Source organism: Micropterus salmoides, unplaced genomic scaffold, assembly GCF_014851395.1.
Source record: "Micropterus salmoides isolate LMB-PRFRI ecotype aquatic unplaced genomic scaffold, ASM1485139v1 Ms_hic_scaffold_3, whole genome shotgun sequence".
Lineage (NCBI taxonomy): Eukaryota > Metazoa > Chordata > Actinopteri > Centrarchiformes > Centrarchidae > Micropterus > Micropterus salmoides.
This window is the reverse complement of record NW_024042261.1, coordinates 7,910,213-7,924,877: the sequence shown is the minus strand read 5'-3', so window position 1 is coordinate 7,924,877 and position 14,665 is coordinate 7,910,213. Positions and strand designations below refer to the sequence as shown.

At 41.2% G+C, this 14,665-nt stretch overlaps 2 protein-coding genes across 3 annotated transcripts; one reads left to right on the top strand and one right to left on the bottom strand.

Moving 5' to 3' along the window:
- The first annotated feature begins 492 nt into the window (after window positions 1-492).
- LOC119882646 lies at window positions 493-2,706 on the top strand. The gene is made up of 4 exons (XM_038692790.1): window positions 493-732; window positions 822-961; window positions 1,071-1,133; window positions 1,816-2,706. The coding sequence occupies exons 1-4, from the start codon at window positions 566-568 to the stop codon at window positions 2,622-2,624; spliced, it is 1,179 nt and encodes a 392-aa protein (XP_038548718.1). The 5' UTR covers window positions 493-565; the 3' UTR covers window positions 2,625-2,706.
- Window positions 2,707-2,864: 158 nt separating this feature from the next.
- Window positions 2,865-13,713, bottom strand: LOC119882645 (porphobilinogen deaminase-like). 2 transcript variants are annotated; one of them, XM_038692789.1, is made up of 14 exons: window positions 13,518-13,713; window positions 10,939-10,992; window positions 10,443-10,515; window positions 9,561-9,610; window positions 9,258-9,313; window positions 8,693-8,770; window positions 7,674-7,751; window positions 7,505-7,580; window positions 7,243-7,356; window positions 7,108-7,146; window positions 6,887-7,006; window positions 6,751-6,804; window positions 5,371-5,457; window positions 2,865-5,239 (listed from the first exon to the last, which is right to left on the bottom strand). In XM_038692789.1, exons 1-14 carry the CDS (start codon window positions 13,539-13,541, stop codon window positions 5,066-5,068), a joined length of 1,077 nt encoding a protein of 358 aa, XP_038548717.1. In that variant the 5' UTR covers window positions 13,542-13,713; the 3' UTR covers window positions 2,865-5,065. The 2 variants fall into 2 exon arrangements, with proteins under 2 accessions (XP_038548717.1, XP_038548716.1); XM_038692788.1 differs by lacking the exon at window positions 13,518-13,713 and adding an exon at window positions 11,158-11,288.
- Window positions 13,714-14,665: the final 952 nt, after the last annotated feature.

The window sequence follows — 14,665 nt, the reverse complement described above, 5'->3', positions numbered from 1 at the left end:
TGGCTGTAGCTTCATATTTATCTAACTCCCAAAAAGAAAGCAAATAAGATTATTTTCCAAAACACCAAACTCTTCTTTCCTCTTTAACTACTATCTAACTCTTATGCAGTTACAGCTAAATGCTGGGTCAGACTGGTACAACAGGCTGGAGCTTAAGCTGATGATAAGGGCCGAATATCACATCATGTCTCAAACTGTTGATGTGAGCGCAGAGCCTCTGAAATGGCCCATAGCTCCGGATGGCTATATCCCCAACTCTGTGATCCGGAGTTGGGGGAGGAAGGAAACGGAACTTGAAAGAAGTGAAATTGACTGCTGGCATGACATCATCTTTCATAGTCTTCATCAGGAGGATGAACACACAAATGATCAGAGTGACTTAAGCACAAGAACATTCTGGTTAATAGAAAGTGATGAGGAAGAGGAAGAGGAAGAGGAAGAAACGACAGACAGTGTGAAAAGAAAGACAAAAGAAAAAGAAGATGACAAAAAACAGAAACACAGGGAAGAAAAAAAGGTGGAAGGAAAGGAAAGGGCAGATGAGGAGAAAGGAAAGGAGGACAAGATGGATAGAACTGTCCTTGTGAAGCGGTCCTACAACATCCAGACCAAGACTACCTTGCAGGACCATCTGAAAACATTTGATGACGAAAACACTACTGTGACGCCCCAGAGGCAGGAATTAGATTCGTCTTACTTTCAAGAAAGTTCAAGAAAGACTGTGGACTTTACGTAAGTGTTAAAACTAAATTATTCAGAACTTCTTATTCAGGTTATAACTCTCCATAATAAACTATGAATTTAAAAAAAACATTATCTAGACCAATATCTTGTCACGAAAATGGACTTAAACAACTGAGAGAGCCAAGGGAAGACATAAAGCTTCACGAAAGCATCACAGCCCCACACCAATATCTCCCTGTGCCCAATAAACAGAGAACATCCAGTTTCGTTTGTAAAGGTAAAAGCAAATGACGTTGGGCATGGCATTTGAAATTCTTATCTTGGCCTGTGCAAGTGAAAAAACTTGTTCCCTTTTTCATTTTGCAATATATTTTCCATTTCTATAGAGTGGTCGGAGCCTCCGGTGGAAAGTCTTGTGGTGTCTGCAGATACCATCATCCCAAAGCAAGGTTACATTCATCAAGACTACAAACTGTATATATATTCATTCAGTGCATGAAGGCATTAGGCCTCACGCAAGAGCCACTCATTCAAACAGAATTGTTATGAAGTACGAGGTAGATTTATTTAGAAGTTTACAACACAGGGTTGTGTAACGAGCTGAAGTTGTAGTTCCTTTTATGCTACACACAAAAAGCAAATGTCATACACAAAAGTAGATGGGTGTGGATAAATAACAAGTCATAGTGGGATGTCCAACTTATTCGACCGCTTAAGTTACTCACAAGTAGTAGTCCTGACCAGCTGAATGAGTCATAAACTGGGACAGGGGCGAGTTCACCACCGACAAAACATGCCATTCAATCCGAAAAAGTTGCAAACCGGTGCAAATGTTTTGAGATTGAACTTGCCCCAGGTTACAGCGGTTCACAAGCCAATGGGCAGGCTTCAGGAAGTTGGCCAATCAGGATAAAGTTGGCTTAAGAGTCAGGAGCAAAAATGGCATGTTTCAGAGGATAAACTGGGAGTCAGTATAAGATAAATAAGGATATTTTGGAATTGTGAATCATGCAAATGTACTCTAGTGGAATGTCAGAAGTACAATGTAGAGCTGGAAGTGAGCACAATAGGTCCCCTTTAAATAACCTTTCTTGAGAGTTAATATTGTTTGCGTTACATGTGCCTCTTCAGGACCCAGGGTAACGTCGTACATACCACCTGTAGAGATCAAAACCTTGACTCCTCCTCCCTCTCCGAGCTCAGAGGAACCACAACCCCAACCAGACCTTGGGCCTCCTAAATGCTCACCAATCAGAGATAAAAGGTTCCTCTTGTCTTCCACCAAATACAGCAACATCAGAGACCAAGCCCCAGTGCCCCTGGATCAAAAAGTCTTGAAGCTCTACAAGAAGATCAAAGTCACCAACATGAACTCATCACACCTTCGAAACCTCGCCACCACAGCTGAGCGCAGCCCTGCTTCTATGGCGACACGCTCCAACGTACAGACTAATAGTGCGGGGCTCAATCTGAACCTGGGGAGTCCTGATTGCTCTGCACAACTTGCACAAACTATCCTTCCCATCAAAGACCAAAGAGGCCACGAGTCCATACCTGAGTGGAGGAAGTCCCTGTACAGAGTTATTTCTCCCCAAGGTTTCTGTTCTTCACGGGGAGCAAGGTTGGCCACTGCAGATCATCTGGCCGGGTCTTCCAACGCAAGACAACTTGCTGTAACCATCCCCCCACTGCAGCCTGGCCAGGCAGAAGGACATCAGAGGGTGGTTCAAAAGATTCAGATGAAAAACACCCTAGAGCTGGACCCCTTAGACTTTCACTATGTGATTCCAATGGCCTCCCAACACAGCTTCTTCCCTTTGATCCCCTGCGGTAAGACTCTGTATGGAAGACTGCAGTTTGACTGGATGAGGGGATCTGAGGAGGAAAAGCTGCTGGAAGTGTCTACAGTTATGACCAAGGATCCTGCTCACGAGTTGTAGATGAAAACAGGGTTTTGTACCATCTTAGCAGATCTGCTTAGCATCTGGCCAGCTCCTGTCATGATTTACTTATGAGCTTATTTGGTCAAAAAATAAAATAATCTGTCGTGCATTATTTTTCATTACATTGTGGTCGAGTAATACAGTAATTCAGGTTCAAACTATGGCAATGTTGGTTGACCTAGGGGTGTGCGATATTGACGCTGTCCACGAGTACATGAAAGACACATAAAAACTGGACAGCTATAACACACAGCTTTTATTGAAATTTGTTTCTTGACATTTTGATTTGACATAATGTTCACATAAGTGGCAAAACAAAGACACTTCAGGACGTAAATTATTTGTCATTAATGGATAGATGCAACAAGTACTGCGATAAAGAATCTAAAAACAGATTTCTACGTTAATCCGTAGAGAAATTAAAGCTGAAAAACAAATATGGCTAACGTTACCTTACATTGTCCCAGGAGGTTTAAATTAAGTGTAACATACAATAAACACCTATAAAACAAAAGAAATACAATATGGTATCACACTAACGGTACAGTGGGTACACTGATGAAGATCTACTGTACTTTATCAAATAAAAACAGGCATTGTTCTATGTAAGGCAAATATGCAGTTTACTTGGGCAGAAATAATTTACAGAGATGGCACTGTAACAGAAACTATAGAAAAACAAATAATGGCATTCAAGACTTGTTTATTTCATTAGCCAAGTCAAGTTTGAAAATCTATTGCTTTTGGAAACTCTTCAGTTTTGATATGTGGAGTACAGCATCTCGCATGACAACATTACAGCAAATACAAACTGATAAAATGTTGAAAAGCTGTGGAGGAACTACACAGGTGTGCATTGCATTCACCAAAGGATATATTCTGGATCTCTTAATTATGACTTAGCCTCTCATAATTAGCATTTCCACATCTCAAACTCCATAATTAGGAGATAACAATCTCCTAATAATAAGCAGTTATCATTTACTCGTAATCACAGGAAAACTACGTTATAAATATGACACAGAAGTCATAATTAAGTTCTCTAATTTGTGCTTTGTTGGATGCAGAGGTGCTTCGGTAGAACCACAACATACAAACACCATCTACATGGATGAGTCCAAAAAGGCCAAGGTTTGAGCCAGTGTGGCAATGCAGCAGTTAAACACTGTTGTGGATCAAAAAAAAAAATCAAATAAAAGGTCTGTTGTGTTGGCTACTATACATCTCTAACATGTGACTGCCCCTAAAGCCAGTTCATGAAATCCAATGAGCAGGTTTTCAACTGTACCCTTTACTCTTTAAACACTTTATACTATTGTAAATCCACAACTTTTGCATTTACGCCGTATTTAAAAATATAAGCTCACAGTAGATTTTTAACGTGGCGCTGTATGTGTAGTGATATTGCTCCAGTGTTAAACAAGTAATCTCCAGTCATGTAGCGGAACTGTTCGTCATATATGTTCAGTACAAAGCTGTCCAAACTCGGTGGGGTAAAACAAAACAATCCCTCCAGCTTATCATATTTAGTTTATTAAATATATTCTCTCTCTCTGTAAAAGAGGCAGCCAGCACAATCTTAAAAGCAGCAAACATCCTCAGCTGAAGATGCTCCATCCAACAAGAGCTGAATGTAGTTTATGCAGAAAAGGTACTTTTGTTTTTCAGGAGGCCAACGTGATAAAACACTACACTATTAATGCCAATTACTCCAATGGATAAGGTCTGATCAAGTACAATAGGTGACCTCTTTGCAATAGAACTTTCCATGTCCATTTCTCAATATTCACACCTAAATGAGCCCCATTTCAAAGCAGTGTTGCCTGCTACAAACTGAAAAAATGTGCCCACGTGCTTGGAAACTCATCTTTGGTACCATCAACTGTCAGATTTTCTAATGAGAATGCAGCTAAGAGCCAAGAGAGGAACTCTGTGCTAATTTCTTTTTTTCCCCTGTCTCTGGGGAAGAATAATGGATGTGGGGGGGGGGAATATGAATGGCATTTTATTTAATATATTGATACTCACACTATCTTGAAATGCTTCAAAAAACAAAAAAGGATTAAACCACTAGGATGTCTGACCGTGTTGGTACTGTAAGCGCTGCGACAACGTGTGAAGGCCTTTTTGTGTTTCACTGATAATCCCAGTAAGGCGGTTTCTACATAGCTCAGGAGATGGTTCCATGAGGTACTGTACGTAAGAACAGGCTGGGACCAAGACCAAGAGCACTACAGATTGCAATGACCCTGAACAAGCTGATAATGTTTCTTGTCAGTTTAGCAGCACCGTATCACACTGAGCACTGCTTTGGTCCAAGTAGTGTTTAAAATCCTCAGTTTTTCTGCAAATATGTAACATAAAAAAAGGAATTCTAGGTTTTGCTCGACACAAGGCTGTGACCGACTCCCGGAGCCCTGCCCCTCAGCCCGGCAGCATTATCTGGCGTCGTTGAGCTGCCTGGCCACCGTCAGGATCTCCTTGGCTCCTTTGCTCAGCAGTAACTTGGCCAGGTCGACCCCCAGCCGTTCAGCCCGGTCCTGGGCTCCACCGGAGACCTTGCTGGCTGTGACTCCCACTCGCTGGACCTGCTCGTCCACCTCTTCTAGGCTCTGTCACGCACATTAACAATATAAAGTTTGGTGTGGGCCGGCACACAAACAAAAAACACACAGCTTCACACACACATCTGTTTTTCCTCTAGTCATCAGTGTGACCACTGGTCAAAACACCGTACCCTCACCCTGTCATCAGCAGCAATGCTAGTCTGCATGGTTTCCTTCAGACTGTCAGATCCATCCAGGCTGTACACTGCCCCCGTCAGGTAGAGCTGGGAAGACATAAGAGTTTCACCATCAACCTTTTTGCACTTTCGCAAATTATTATTCACCCAGCCTGGTCAAGATGAGGTACAGCCTGAAGCCAGATTTACAGTGAGGTTGGCTTTTTTTTTATCAAATGGGCATAAATGATGATCTGAATTTAAATATGTGCTTTTTCAAACACTTGATGATGTAACTGACCACTTGCTAAACCCTACCACCGAACAGCGATTCGTCCGATCATGGCTTGGTAACAGTAACTTGGCTGTCAAGATTTCTCAACATGTTGACGTGGTGTGCACGGAGCATTACAGCATTTCTTTTCTCTGTCCCAAAAACTAAATCTAAAGAGAAAAGGTGCAAGGGACGGGTGTTTACTTCCAAAGCTAGTAAAGCTAACTAGATCATTTTGTGGGGTACAGGTTAGAAAAAGCCTTGATAGAGACTCAAACAGTGATTTGTGGGATTCCCCCGCAGTGTGGGAACTGGTCTAGGTTCCCAATACATACTGTATTAAACAGAGTCTAACTAACTCTACACTGCAATATAAGAACAACGCTGTTTCTTTATTCCTATGTCTTCTCCATGGAGCAAACCTGGTGAGGACGCTGACCTTTAACATGGGACCAGTTAGCGTATCCTGAGAAGCCTGCTTCTGACTACCTCGGTCTGAAACTTTACTAAGAATTGTGAGCGACAAACCTGCCACCATCATCACGGTGAAACGGCCAAAACAAAGACCTAAAACAGAGCAGTTTGAAAACATTGCCGACCCCGTTTTTCATTTTAAAACTCGGGGTAACGTTTTATTGATACGCACAAAAACAGAGGACTTTAGAAATGATGACACAGACGCCCCCGCTTGGCTCTCTGATTGGGTCTCACGATGCAACACCTACACTTGTACTGTGCATGTCGCCCTTTAGTTTGCAACAACTCCCAGGCTGTTTTCCGCCGCCACAGCTGCTTTTACCTCCCGTGTTACATTCAGTAACAGTCCCAGCAAATAAAATACGGTGTGGTTCTGTATTTCTTTATTTTTCCCCCAAATGTTCTAAAACTACGGACCAAACCATCTGCTTCATGTTTACACCGCATGCCCAGTGTACGGCCACTAGAGGTGCGTTTCCAGTCGTTTTAATCAGTTCTGATACGCAGCTAAAATATGCAGCTATAACGCTGGTGTGGATTGAGATCGTATTTGTTAACCTGTGTGTAAAAAGTGTAGATGGGGCCTTAGTGAATGGCCAACTGTATGCATGCTAAATGTGTGTATGTCTGCCTCTACATAGCAGTCTTACCTGGGAGTCCTTCACCTGGGTGTGTACGGCCACTGGAACACTGCACCCACCCTCCTACAAATGACAGTTAGATTGAATACATGGGGACTTCTATCTTCATTCATGAGGGTCAATGTGTCAGTGTGTGTGTGTATACCAGGTGTCTGAGGAAGGCTCTCTCAGCTATGCAGCGCAGCACAGTGTCTGGATCATGGAGGACAGACACCATCTCCAGGATGTCTGCGTCTCTGGCCCGGACCTCCACTGCCAGCGCCCCCTGACCCCACACACACACACATACACGTGTTGTTAGTTATAATTGAGCCTTCTCTTCTGTGTGTTAGCCTTGTGTTATATTTTCCATCGCTCTGTTCTCACCTGTCCAACAGCGTACATACAGTCTTCAGGGCCCAGGATCTACCAGTGGAAAGAATCAGACCGTTTGAGTGTTAGATGAGAAATGTCTGCCAGAGACTTCACAGGCGAGGGACTTCACATGATCATGAACTGTACCTGGCTGATGCGGTTCTCCCAGCCCATTCTCCTGAGGCCGGCAGCAGCCAGGATGATGGCAGCGAAGTCCTCCTTTTCGTCCAGCTTCTTCAGACGCGTGTTCAGGTTCCCGCGCTAGAGACGACAGCTGAGGAAAATACTCCAGAGACAAATATCCACTCCGGCATGCTAGCACCCTCCCCTGAGAGCAGACGCCTTCTTAAACCTGTAAAATCTTTTTATGCTATTATTATGGTCTGACATGTTCCTACTAAAAGGATACAATATCTTTAAAGTCCAGGTGGGGGAATCTCTTCTTCAGCTGAGCAGCACGCCGCAGTGAACTGGTGCCGATCACACTACACAAACACACAGAATGAAGTCAAGCTATCCATTCTTTTGTTAAGAGTGAAAAACAAACACAACTGGTTATATTATCTACTTGACTGTACCTGTTTTCTGGCAGAGTATCGAGAGTTTTCCCGACATTTTTGGGGTGTAAAACCACAGCATCGTGGGGGTTTTCTCTCCTAAAAGCCACAGGAAGGATAGGATTGTTGGTGGTTAAAGCTGGTAAGATAACACAAAAAAATACTATGATCTGCAGAATGCAACAATAAGTAATATGTGACTTGAACTGGGCGCCTCTAAGGACCAATAGGATCTGTTCTTACAAAGGCAGAGTTGATCTGCCGCTATCTGCTCAGCTCCGCTTCAGTGACAGTGGCATGTAAGAAACAATAAAGGCCTCCTGATGTGGTTTTACACAATGTTCTCATCAGGCTGGGACTTTGTCACAACTCATCATACCTTTCCTGTCCCCCAAATACTTTTCCACCAATGTGTACTTTGTCTTTTTATATATATACATATACATACATACACACACAAACTAATACAAACACAAAATAGTTTTTTTTAAAAACTGTTTTTACAATCAATACAACTCATTATGTACAGTTAGGTTTTCCCAAAGCACACTGTGTATAACTTTAAAGGCCCGAGTGTATTCAATACATGTCCATTAAATGTAATATTATTTAAATGGTATATATGCATGTTTGCTAGCTTGCAGTGTTTTTTTCCTGCCTTTTGCTAGTGCATTGCTGCGTTTTTATAGTTGCATGAAACTGTGGGCAGGATGTGTCCCCCGTGTGCTCCTGCTTGTAAGCGTACATCTGTGTCCCTGTGCGAATGCTAGTGGAGTACAGGCAAAATGCCAGCCCGCTTAGCAAATAGTGGCTCCATAATGCCACTAGTGGTCAGAAACTCAACAGGGTAAATTTAAAGGGGCAATTCTGACAAAAATCTAAAGTGTCCCTTAAAGAAAATTGACCCAGAACCTGAAATTAAATTGTCTTAAGCTACAGCTCCACCTAGTTTGTGATCTGCCCCCTTTATAGCAGCAAAACGTATCCCAACATGATACAGTGGGAATTTATACAGACACTACTTGTGTGGGTGCACTCACTTCAGCACAGACCCGATGGTGAACCCTGGAGGCAGAGTGGTGGGAAGGTCTTTCAGTGAGTGAACAACCAGATCAACCCTGTGGGACACACAATAACACAGTCATATATACATATATACATGCTCCATTATGTCTCATGGTATATAATACAGCCATTCAGCGTCGTGTATGTTTTCCATCTTCAAGGCGGCTACAGAACAGAGCCACCTGCTACATCTGAGGCTGTGGAAGAAATCAAAGCGTTTCCCTCTGCATTGATTTTATGTGAAGCATACAGAGGATGCTCTTGTGGATGTTTGAGAGTATGTGGAGGAGTGGAAAAAAAGGCCTAGTGAATAACAGTGAGTGATAAATACATTTTATTCAAAGTCAGACATCTGCCAGAGGTGCTTCTGCTTAACAGCCATACTTATCGAGTATTGGCGCAAAATGTGACTGACAGCTACAAAACGAAAGTCTTGAAACGTGAGCCCGTCTGTGAAACCCTAACGGTTTGCGTCCGTCGGTGAAACAATGGTGTGAAGGCAGTGCAGTGTCAGCCACAGACGACAACGGTAACACTCACTCGTTCCTCTCCAGAGCGTTCTCCAACTCTTTGGTGAACAAACTCTTCTCTCCAATCTGCAAACAAACAAACAAACAGTGGCTTTCTGTTACATCGTTACTTTACATTCATCTGTCACAGTGAAAATAAGACATTTGCAAGTAGCAGATCCCCACTGAACCCCTTTATGTATTTTCCATTTGCATGTATTGAATATAATCAAGAATCAAATCATAAATCATACACTAATCCTACAAGTGAGTATGAACTAGACTCTAAAATAATAATTCGCACATGTCTGTTTAAAATCATGGCAAGCCTCACCTTTGATAAAGCTGTGTCAAGGATTTTGTCTCCTGTCGTTGACATGGCAACTGAAAGAGAGAAGAAGACACAAAGATTCATTAATATGATTAACCAGTGAAGACTAGCAAAAACACCCACAGTGAGAGAGCTATTCAGCTGACACAAGTGTAGACAGCCGAGCCACATAAGATAGTGGGAGTTATGGCTACAAGCTGCATAGTGGCATTAAAACAGGTTTTTCTGCAGAATCAGATCAGTCTGTTGGCTGTTTAGCTTTTTAAAAAGTCTCCTTACAAAAAAGGTATTGCTATTATAACCCGACCGCAGATCCTGATATGATTATTTGGGAATTTAAAAAACCTGATAACGACATATCAACAACGATCTTGAACACTTAGAGGTTTGTTTGTTGTTTTTTTAAGCTGGATATTTTACAAAGGGAAACATTATCTTGTCCTTGGTCTCTGGTGGACAAACTATGTCACTATTTCACTGCAGTCTCTTGTTACTCGACAGCTGACACAGATGCTGCGAGCTCTGCAATGAGCTAATAACAGCCGATTTACCAGTCTGGCAGATTTATAATGCCAGCTCTAATTCCTAGCAGATTGTTAGAGTCTGACTTTTGTGTAAGTAATTAAATCAAATAAACAAAAAATAAAAACACACGAGGTAATATGCTGATTCAACACACATTACATTCTGAGAAACACTAGCCATTAAATTCCAAACAAGTTTTTTCATGTTTATTATTCACTTTTTCACTTAAAGCTAAAAAGAATACAGCCAATTATAGAATAGACATCCATGCCCGCTGCAGTTGTTAGAAGATTTTGTGACACAGCTACGACGCCTCTACAGGATCATTTGACAGAAAATGAAGGCTGGGATGTTTCTCACCTATTTCCAAGTGGATGTCAGGGTACAGTTCTTTCAGCTTGTCCGCCACACTGTCAGTCTGGATGCGAGCCAACTGGGACAGAAGGAACACAGCAGCGCTTCACTTAAGCTTGATTGTACTAACAGAAAATGTCAGAGTACCCCTCCGCAGAGCCAGTGTCCATCAAATCAGTATGGCAGACTGGAGGAGGAACAGTTATCTTACAAAGACATTGTTGAGCCAGAATTATATTATCTCCGCATGAAGAGCGCCAGACATCTTGCTCTGCTGTATCTACACCAGCATGGAGGAACGTCACACAAGTCATTTAACCGGCACACTAAGGCTCTGTAAGGCTTATGTTCACATTTTAATTAGAGCTAAAACCACATCAAACAATCAAAAGACAAAAAATGAAACCATTAACGATGCAAAAGCCACATTCTCTGAGACATTTAAAAACTGTGCAAGCATTATCAAAGCAAAGCTCATGATTGAATTAATGTAGTACTGTACCTGGCTCTTACGGGTTCCAATCCGGATGACCCGACTAACCTTGCCATTCCCTTCCTGCGGGGGACAAAAGAGAAGTCAGCCACACGAGTTTAAACTCACTTTCTCCCAAACCCCTTTAAGATATTTTTACTGACGTCCTTCAGTCACCCCAAACACATTAACAACCACCTCTAAAGCTAGTTTATAAATGTGCTGAAGCATTTTCTCTGCCCGTCTCACCCTGATGTACTTGTAAGGTCCTTCCTCCATAATTCTGTGTGTCTGCACTGAGCCTCTGCACTGTAGAGGCTATTGTGTGCGCTGTGTGGCCGAGACTGCCTGCTGTGTCGCGGTAAGGAGCCGCGCTGAGGTCATATAGCCTCTAGATACTGAACAGTGGTCTTTTTTACCGGACAAACTCCCCCCCTCCCTCCCCCCACCTCCTCCAGGACCTCCACCCCAAGATATCTCTGGTTCCAAAAGATAAGTGTGCCAATTCATTGAGTCCGTTATAAAAGGCAGGGAGGGGCAGCCATGTAGAGTCATGTGTATGAGGTGTGGTCACAGGGTTTTTGACATACTGAGCGTTCTGTGGCTGGAAACTTTCCTCTCCTGAAAGTCTTTATTTCTGAATGATCAGCCACCTACATCAGGCTAGCTGCCACAGACTGGGACAGAATGATACGTCTAAAATGAACATTTAAAGCAGATTTGTTTCTTTTGACAGAAAGCTATCAAAACCAAGTAACATATTTAACTGTGTACAAACTGAGCTAATCTATCTTTTTAATCATCTTTAAAAACTGTCACTACATGTACAATTTATGTATAGAAAACTGCAGTTGATGTGTGTCATTTAGTGTTAATGGACACTTGTTTAATTTTCCATGCCTGGTAAATGAGGCTTATGATTGACTGAAGGTTGAAAAAGCAGGAATTGAAATTTAACACTGGGAAATAAAGGTATCAGATAGACAAAGAAGATAAAGGTTTTTGAAGGCATTTTGCAGTAATGAAATATAATATAACTCAAATGAAACCATTTTACAATTAATATTTAATACAATAATACTGAGATGAATTTTAATAATGATACTATTTCATAACTTATTTAGTAAATACCTTTAAAAACCTTAGAATCACCTGTTATAATGATGTTTTGCTTTTTTCTTCAATACTTGTTATTTTAACATAGATAAGCAGAATAATTCAGACACCAAATGTAAGAAGAATTAAATGATTTCCAGTCCAGAAAAGCATAAATGACCCAAGATCCGGGCTCTACATATTTTGGGAACCAGTTTACTCAGTGGTTAGACTGAATAGATTTAAACTGTGATTTGTAAGTCCATAGTATGTTCAGCTGATATTCTGTGACCCAATTCCCCTAGTGCTAACTCTAGACCAACCTTATCTTCCTATTTTAAAGTTTTAAAACTAGACTGTAAAAACAAATGCACACCTACTGTTTCTTGAGGACATGTGTGTGGGAGGTAATGTCCATAGAGAAGAGAAGCGAAGGCTCCAACACGCTGTCCTTTTACTTGCAGTTAAGATTATTCAGATATGTTTCGGTCCTTACACATTCATCAGGCTTTACGGACCGAAACATATCTAAATAACCTTCACAGAACAGCTTTGCTAAAGCAATATGCCTGTTAATTCCAGCTTGTTACAGGCATTATTGTGCACTTGATCTTGATCAATCTGTACAGATGCTAAGCTTCAAATTTATTTTACCAATGACATGGTGATTTATAACATTCTTATTGATTTGTTGCTCAATGCATATTTGTCTACTTTCCTCACAAGTGTGGTTGAACCATTGCAGTTTTGTTCTTCATACAAAACATTACTTTTTTGTTCAAACTCAAAATAACATCTGCTTGTAAAGAGGACTTTCTACAACCTAAAAGCATGAGCTAACATGAGCTACAACTCTTCAAAAATACAGAGTAGACAGTCTAATAAAAATTCATAACTTTAGTTTTGTCGTTTGTTTCGCGTATTATACATTATTCACCAGTAACTTATCGAAAGACACACAGAGGGCAGGAGCAGGCAATTCTGCCTAATTCGTAAAACTGGAATTAAAGACTATAAAACCAGCAAAAATAGCAACCATTTCTGCTTAATTTCACAGCCGAATGAAAACATACCTTCAACCGGCATGATGTGTTTGGAGTCCCCGGCTAACGTTAACATTTAGGGTTGAAAAGTTTAGCACATGAACACGGAGTTCTGACTGGATACTGGGGTACGTTAACGTTTTTTGTTTATGCCATGTTGCCAAAACATTCCTACATTATATCATAGTATTTTATTAACCTACCAGGTCAACTACGTGGTCAAAACGGTATCATTTTTAAACTCAAACCAGTCTATATGCTATTATTTCTAGCCGCTGTCAACGTTTGACAGACCGGTCATGCCTTTAACCGTCCAATAGACAACAGAATACTGCAACAGACAACACGATCAACCAATCACCGGCCTTCAAATTACGGCGCATACGGAAATGGCGCTCGCCGTCCACAGCTAGTACTGAAGATGCTTCACGCGTGGGGGCAAACTAATGTGTCAGTGTGGTTGAAACCTACCGGAGAACTTGCTTCCCCCGACATGTCGTTGATCCTGTACCTTCTGCCGATATTGCACGAATCAACAGCAGGTTTTACTTGGCACAGAGAACACTGAAAAACTAGAAATCCTTGAAAATAGTCAGAGAGCTCCTCTCATACAGCCCCGCCATGAATGAACGCGGAACCTGTGATATCATTGGACCGGCTAGAGGTCATTTCCTTGTTCCGTCTATGAGTTTCCTCTTGCGGTTCACTGAAAAAAGGTAGAACGCACCAGTACGCGGGGGAGTCTCATGATGAAACAAACAATACGGGTGTAACGTGTGGGGTTGTTGTTTTTCTTTACGGGCTGCGGTAAAGTCCTAAACTCTCCATTCTATGTGAAAAGAAAGTGCAACATTTTACTGAGGATCCTCAGGATGAGATCTGCCAAACATGTAGGCTATAGAGGGATGAGCTAGTGTGATTTGTTCAGATCTGACCTGATGATGTGGCCATTATAAACACTACTGGTATATCAACTTTGGAATTGTATGTCAAGTACCACACCTAGACATTATTACCAAAATGAAAGGTGCAGACAATCTTTTGTGAAAACAAAATTTCACAGAATATAGCTGACCCTCATGTCCCTAGTTTTCTTAAATATGCTATATTACCTGGAAAAGGAACAGTGAAACATGTTAAAACCTGTTCACACTGAATAAATACAGCTGACAGTCTGGTTCCATCCTCACCCTTCATCCACAATTTAAATAATGACATCTGGTGACCAAAAACATTTACTGCAATTTTGTGGTTGAGTAAAAAGCTACTTTTTGTTGATTTTTTATTTTTTTTAATCAATACTTAGTAACTACAAATATAATAAAAGTGACAGTTGTGTAAACAGTGCAAACTGCTTGAAATTACTATATCATGAAGGACACAACCATAAGGCTAATCAGAACTTCGATTTATTCCCTTTTTTTTCTTCAAAAATATACTTACCTTTCCTATTTGTAACATATGTAATCAACCACTTTCAAGGCAGGTTTGCAATGCTGGTTCTCCTTCATTTATACAAATGAGGGTTGGGTGAAATTGTAATTTACTGACACAGTGAGTATGAGTGAAAATGTGAACTAAATGTTCAATACTATATTTCTTAATAAAATGTATTACTA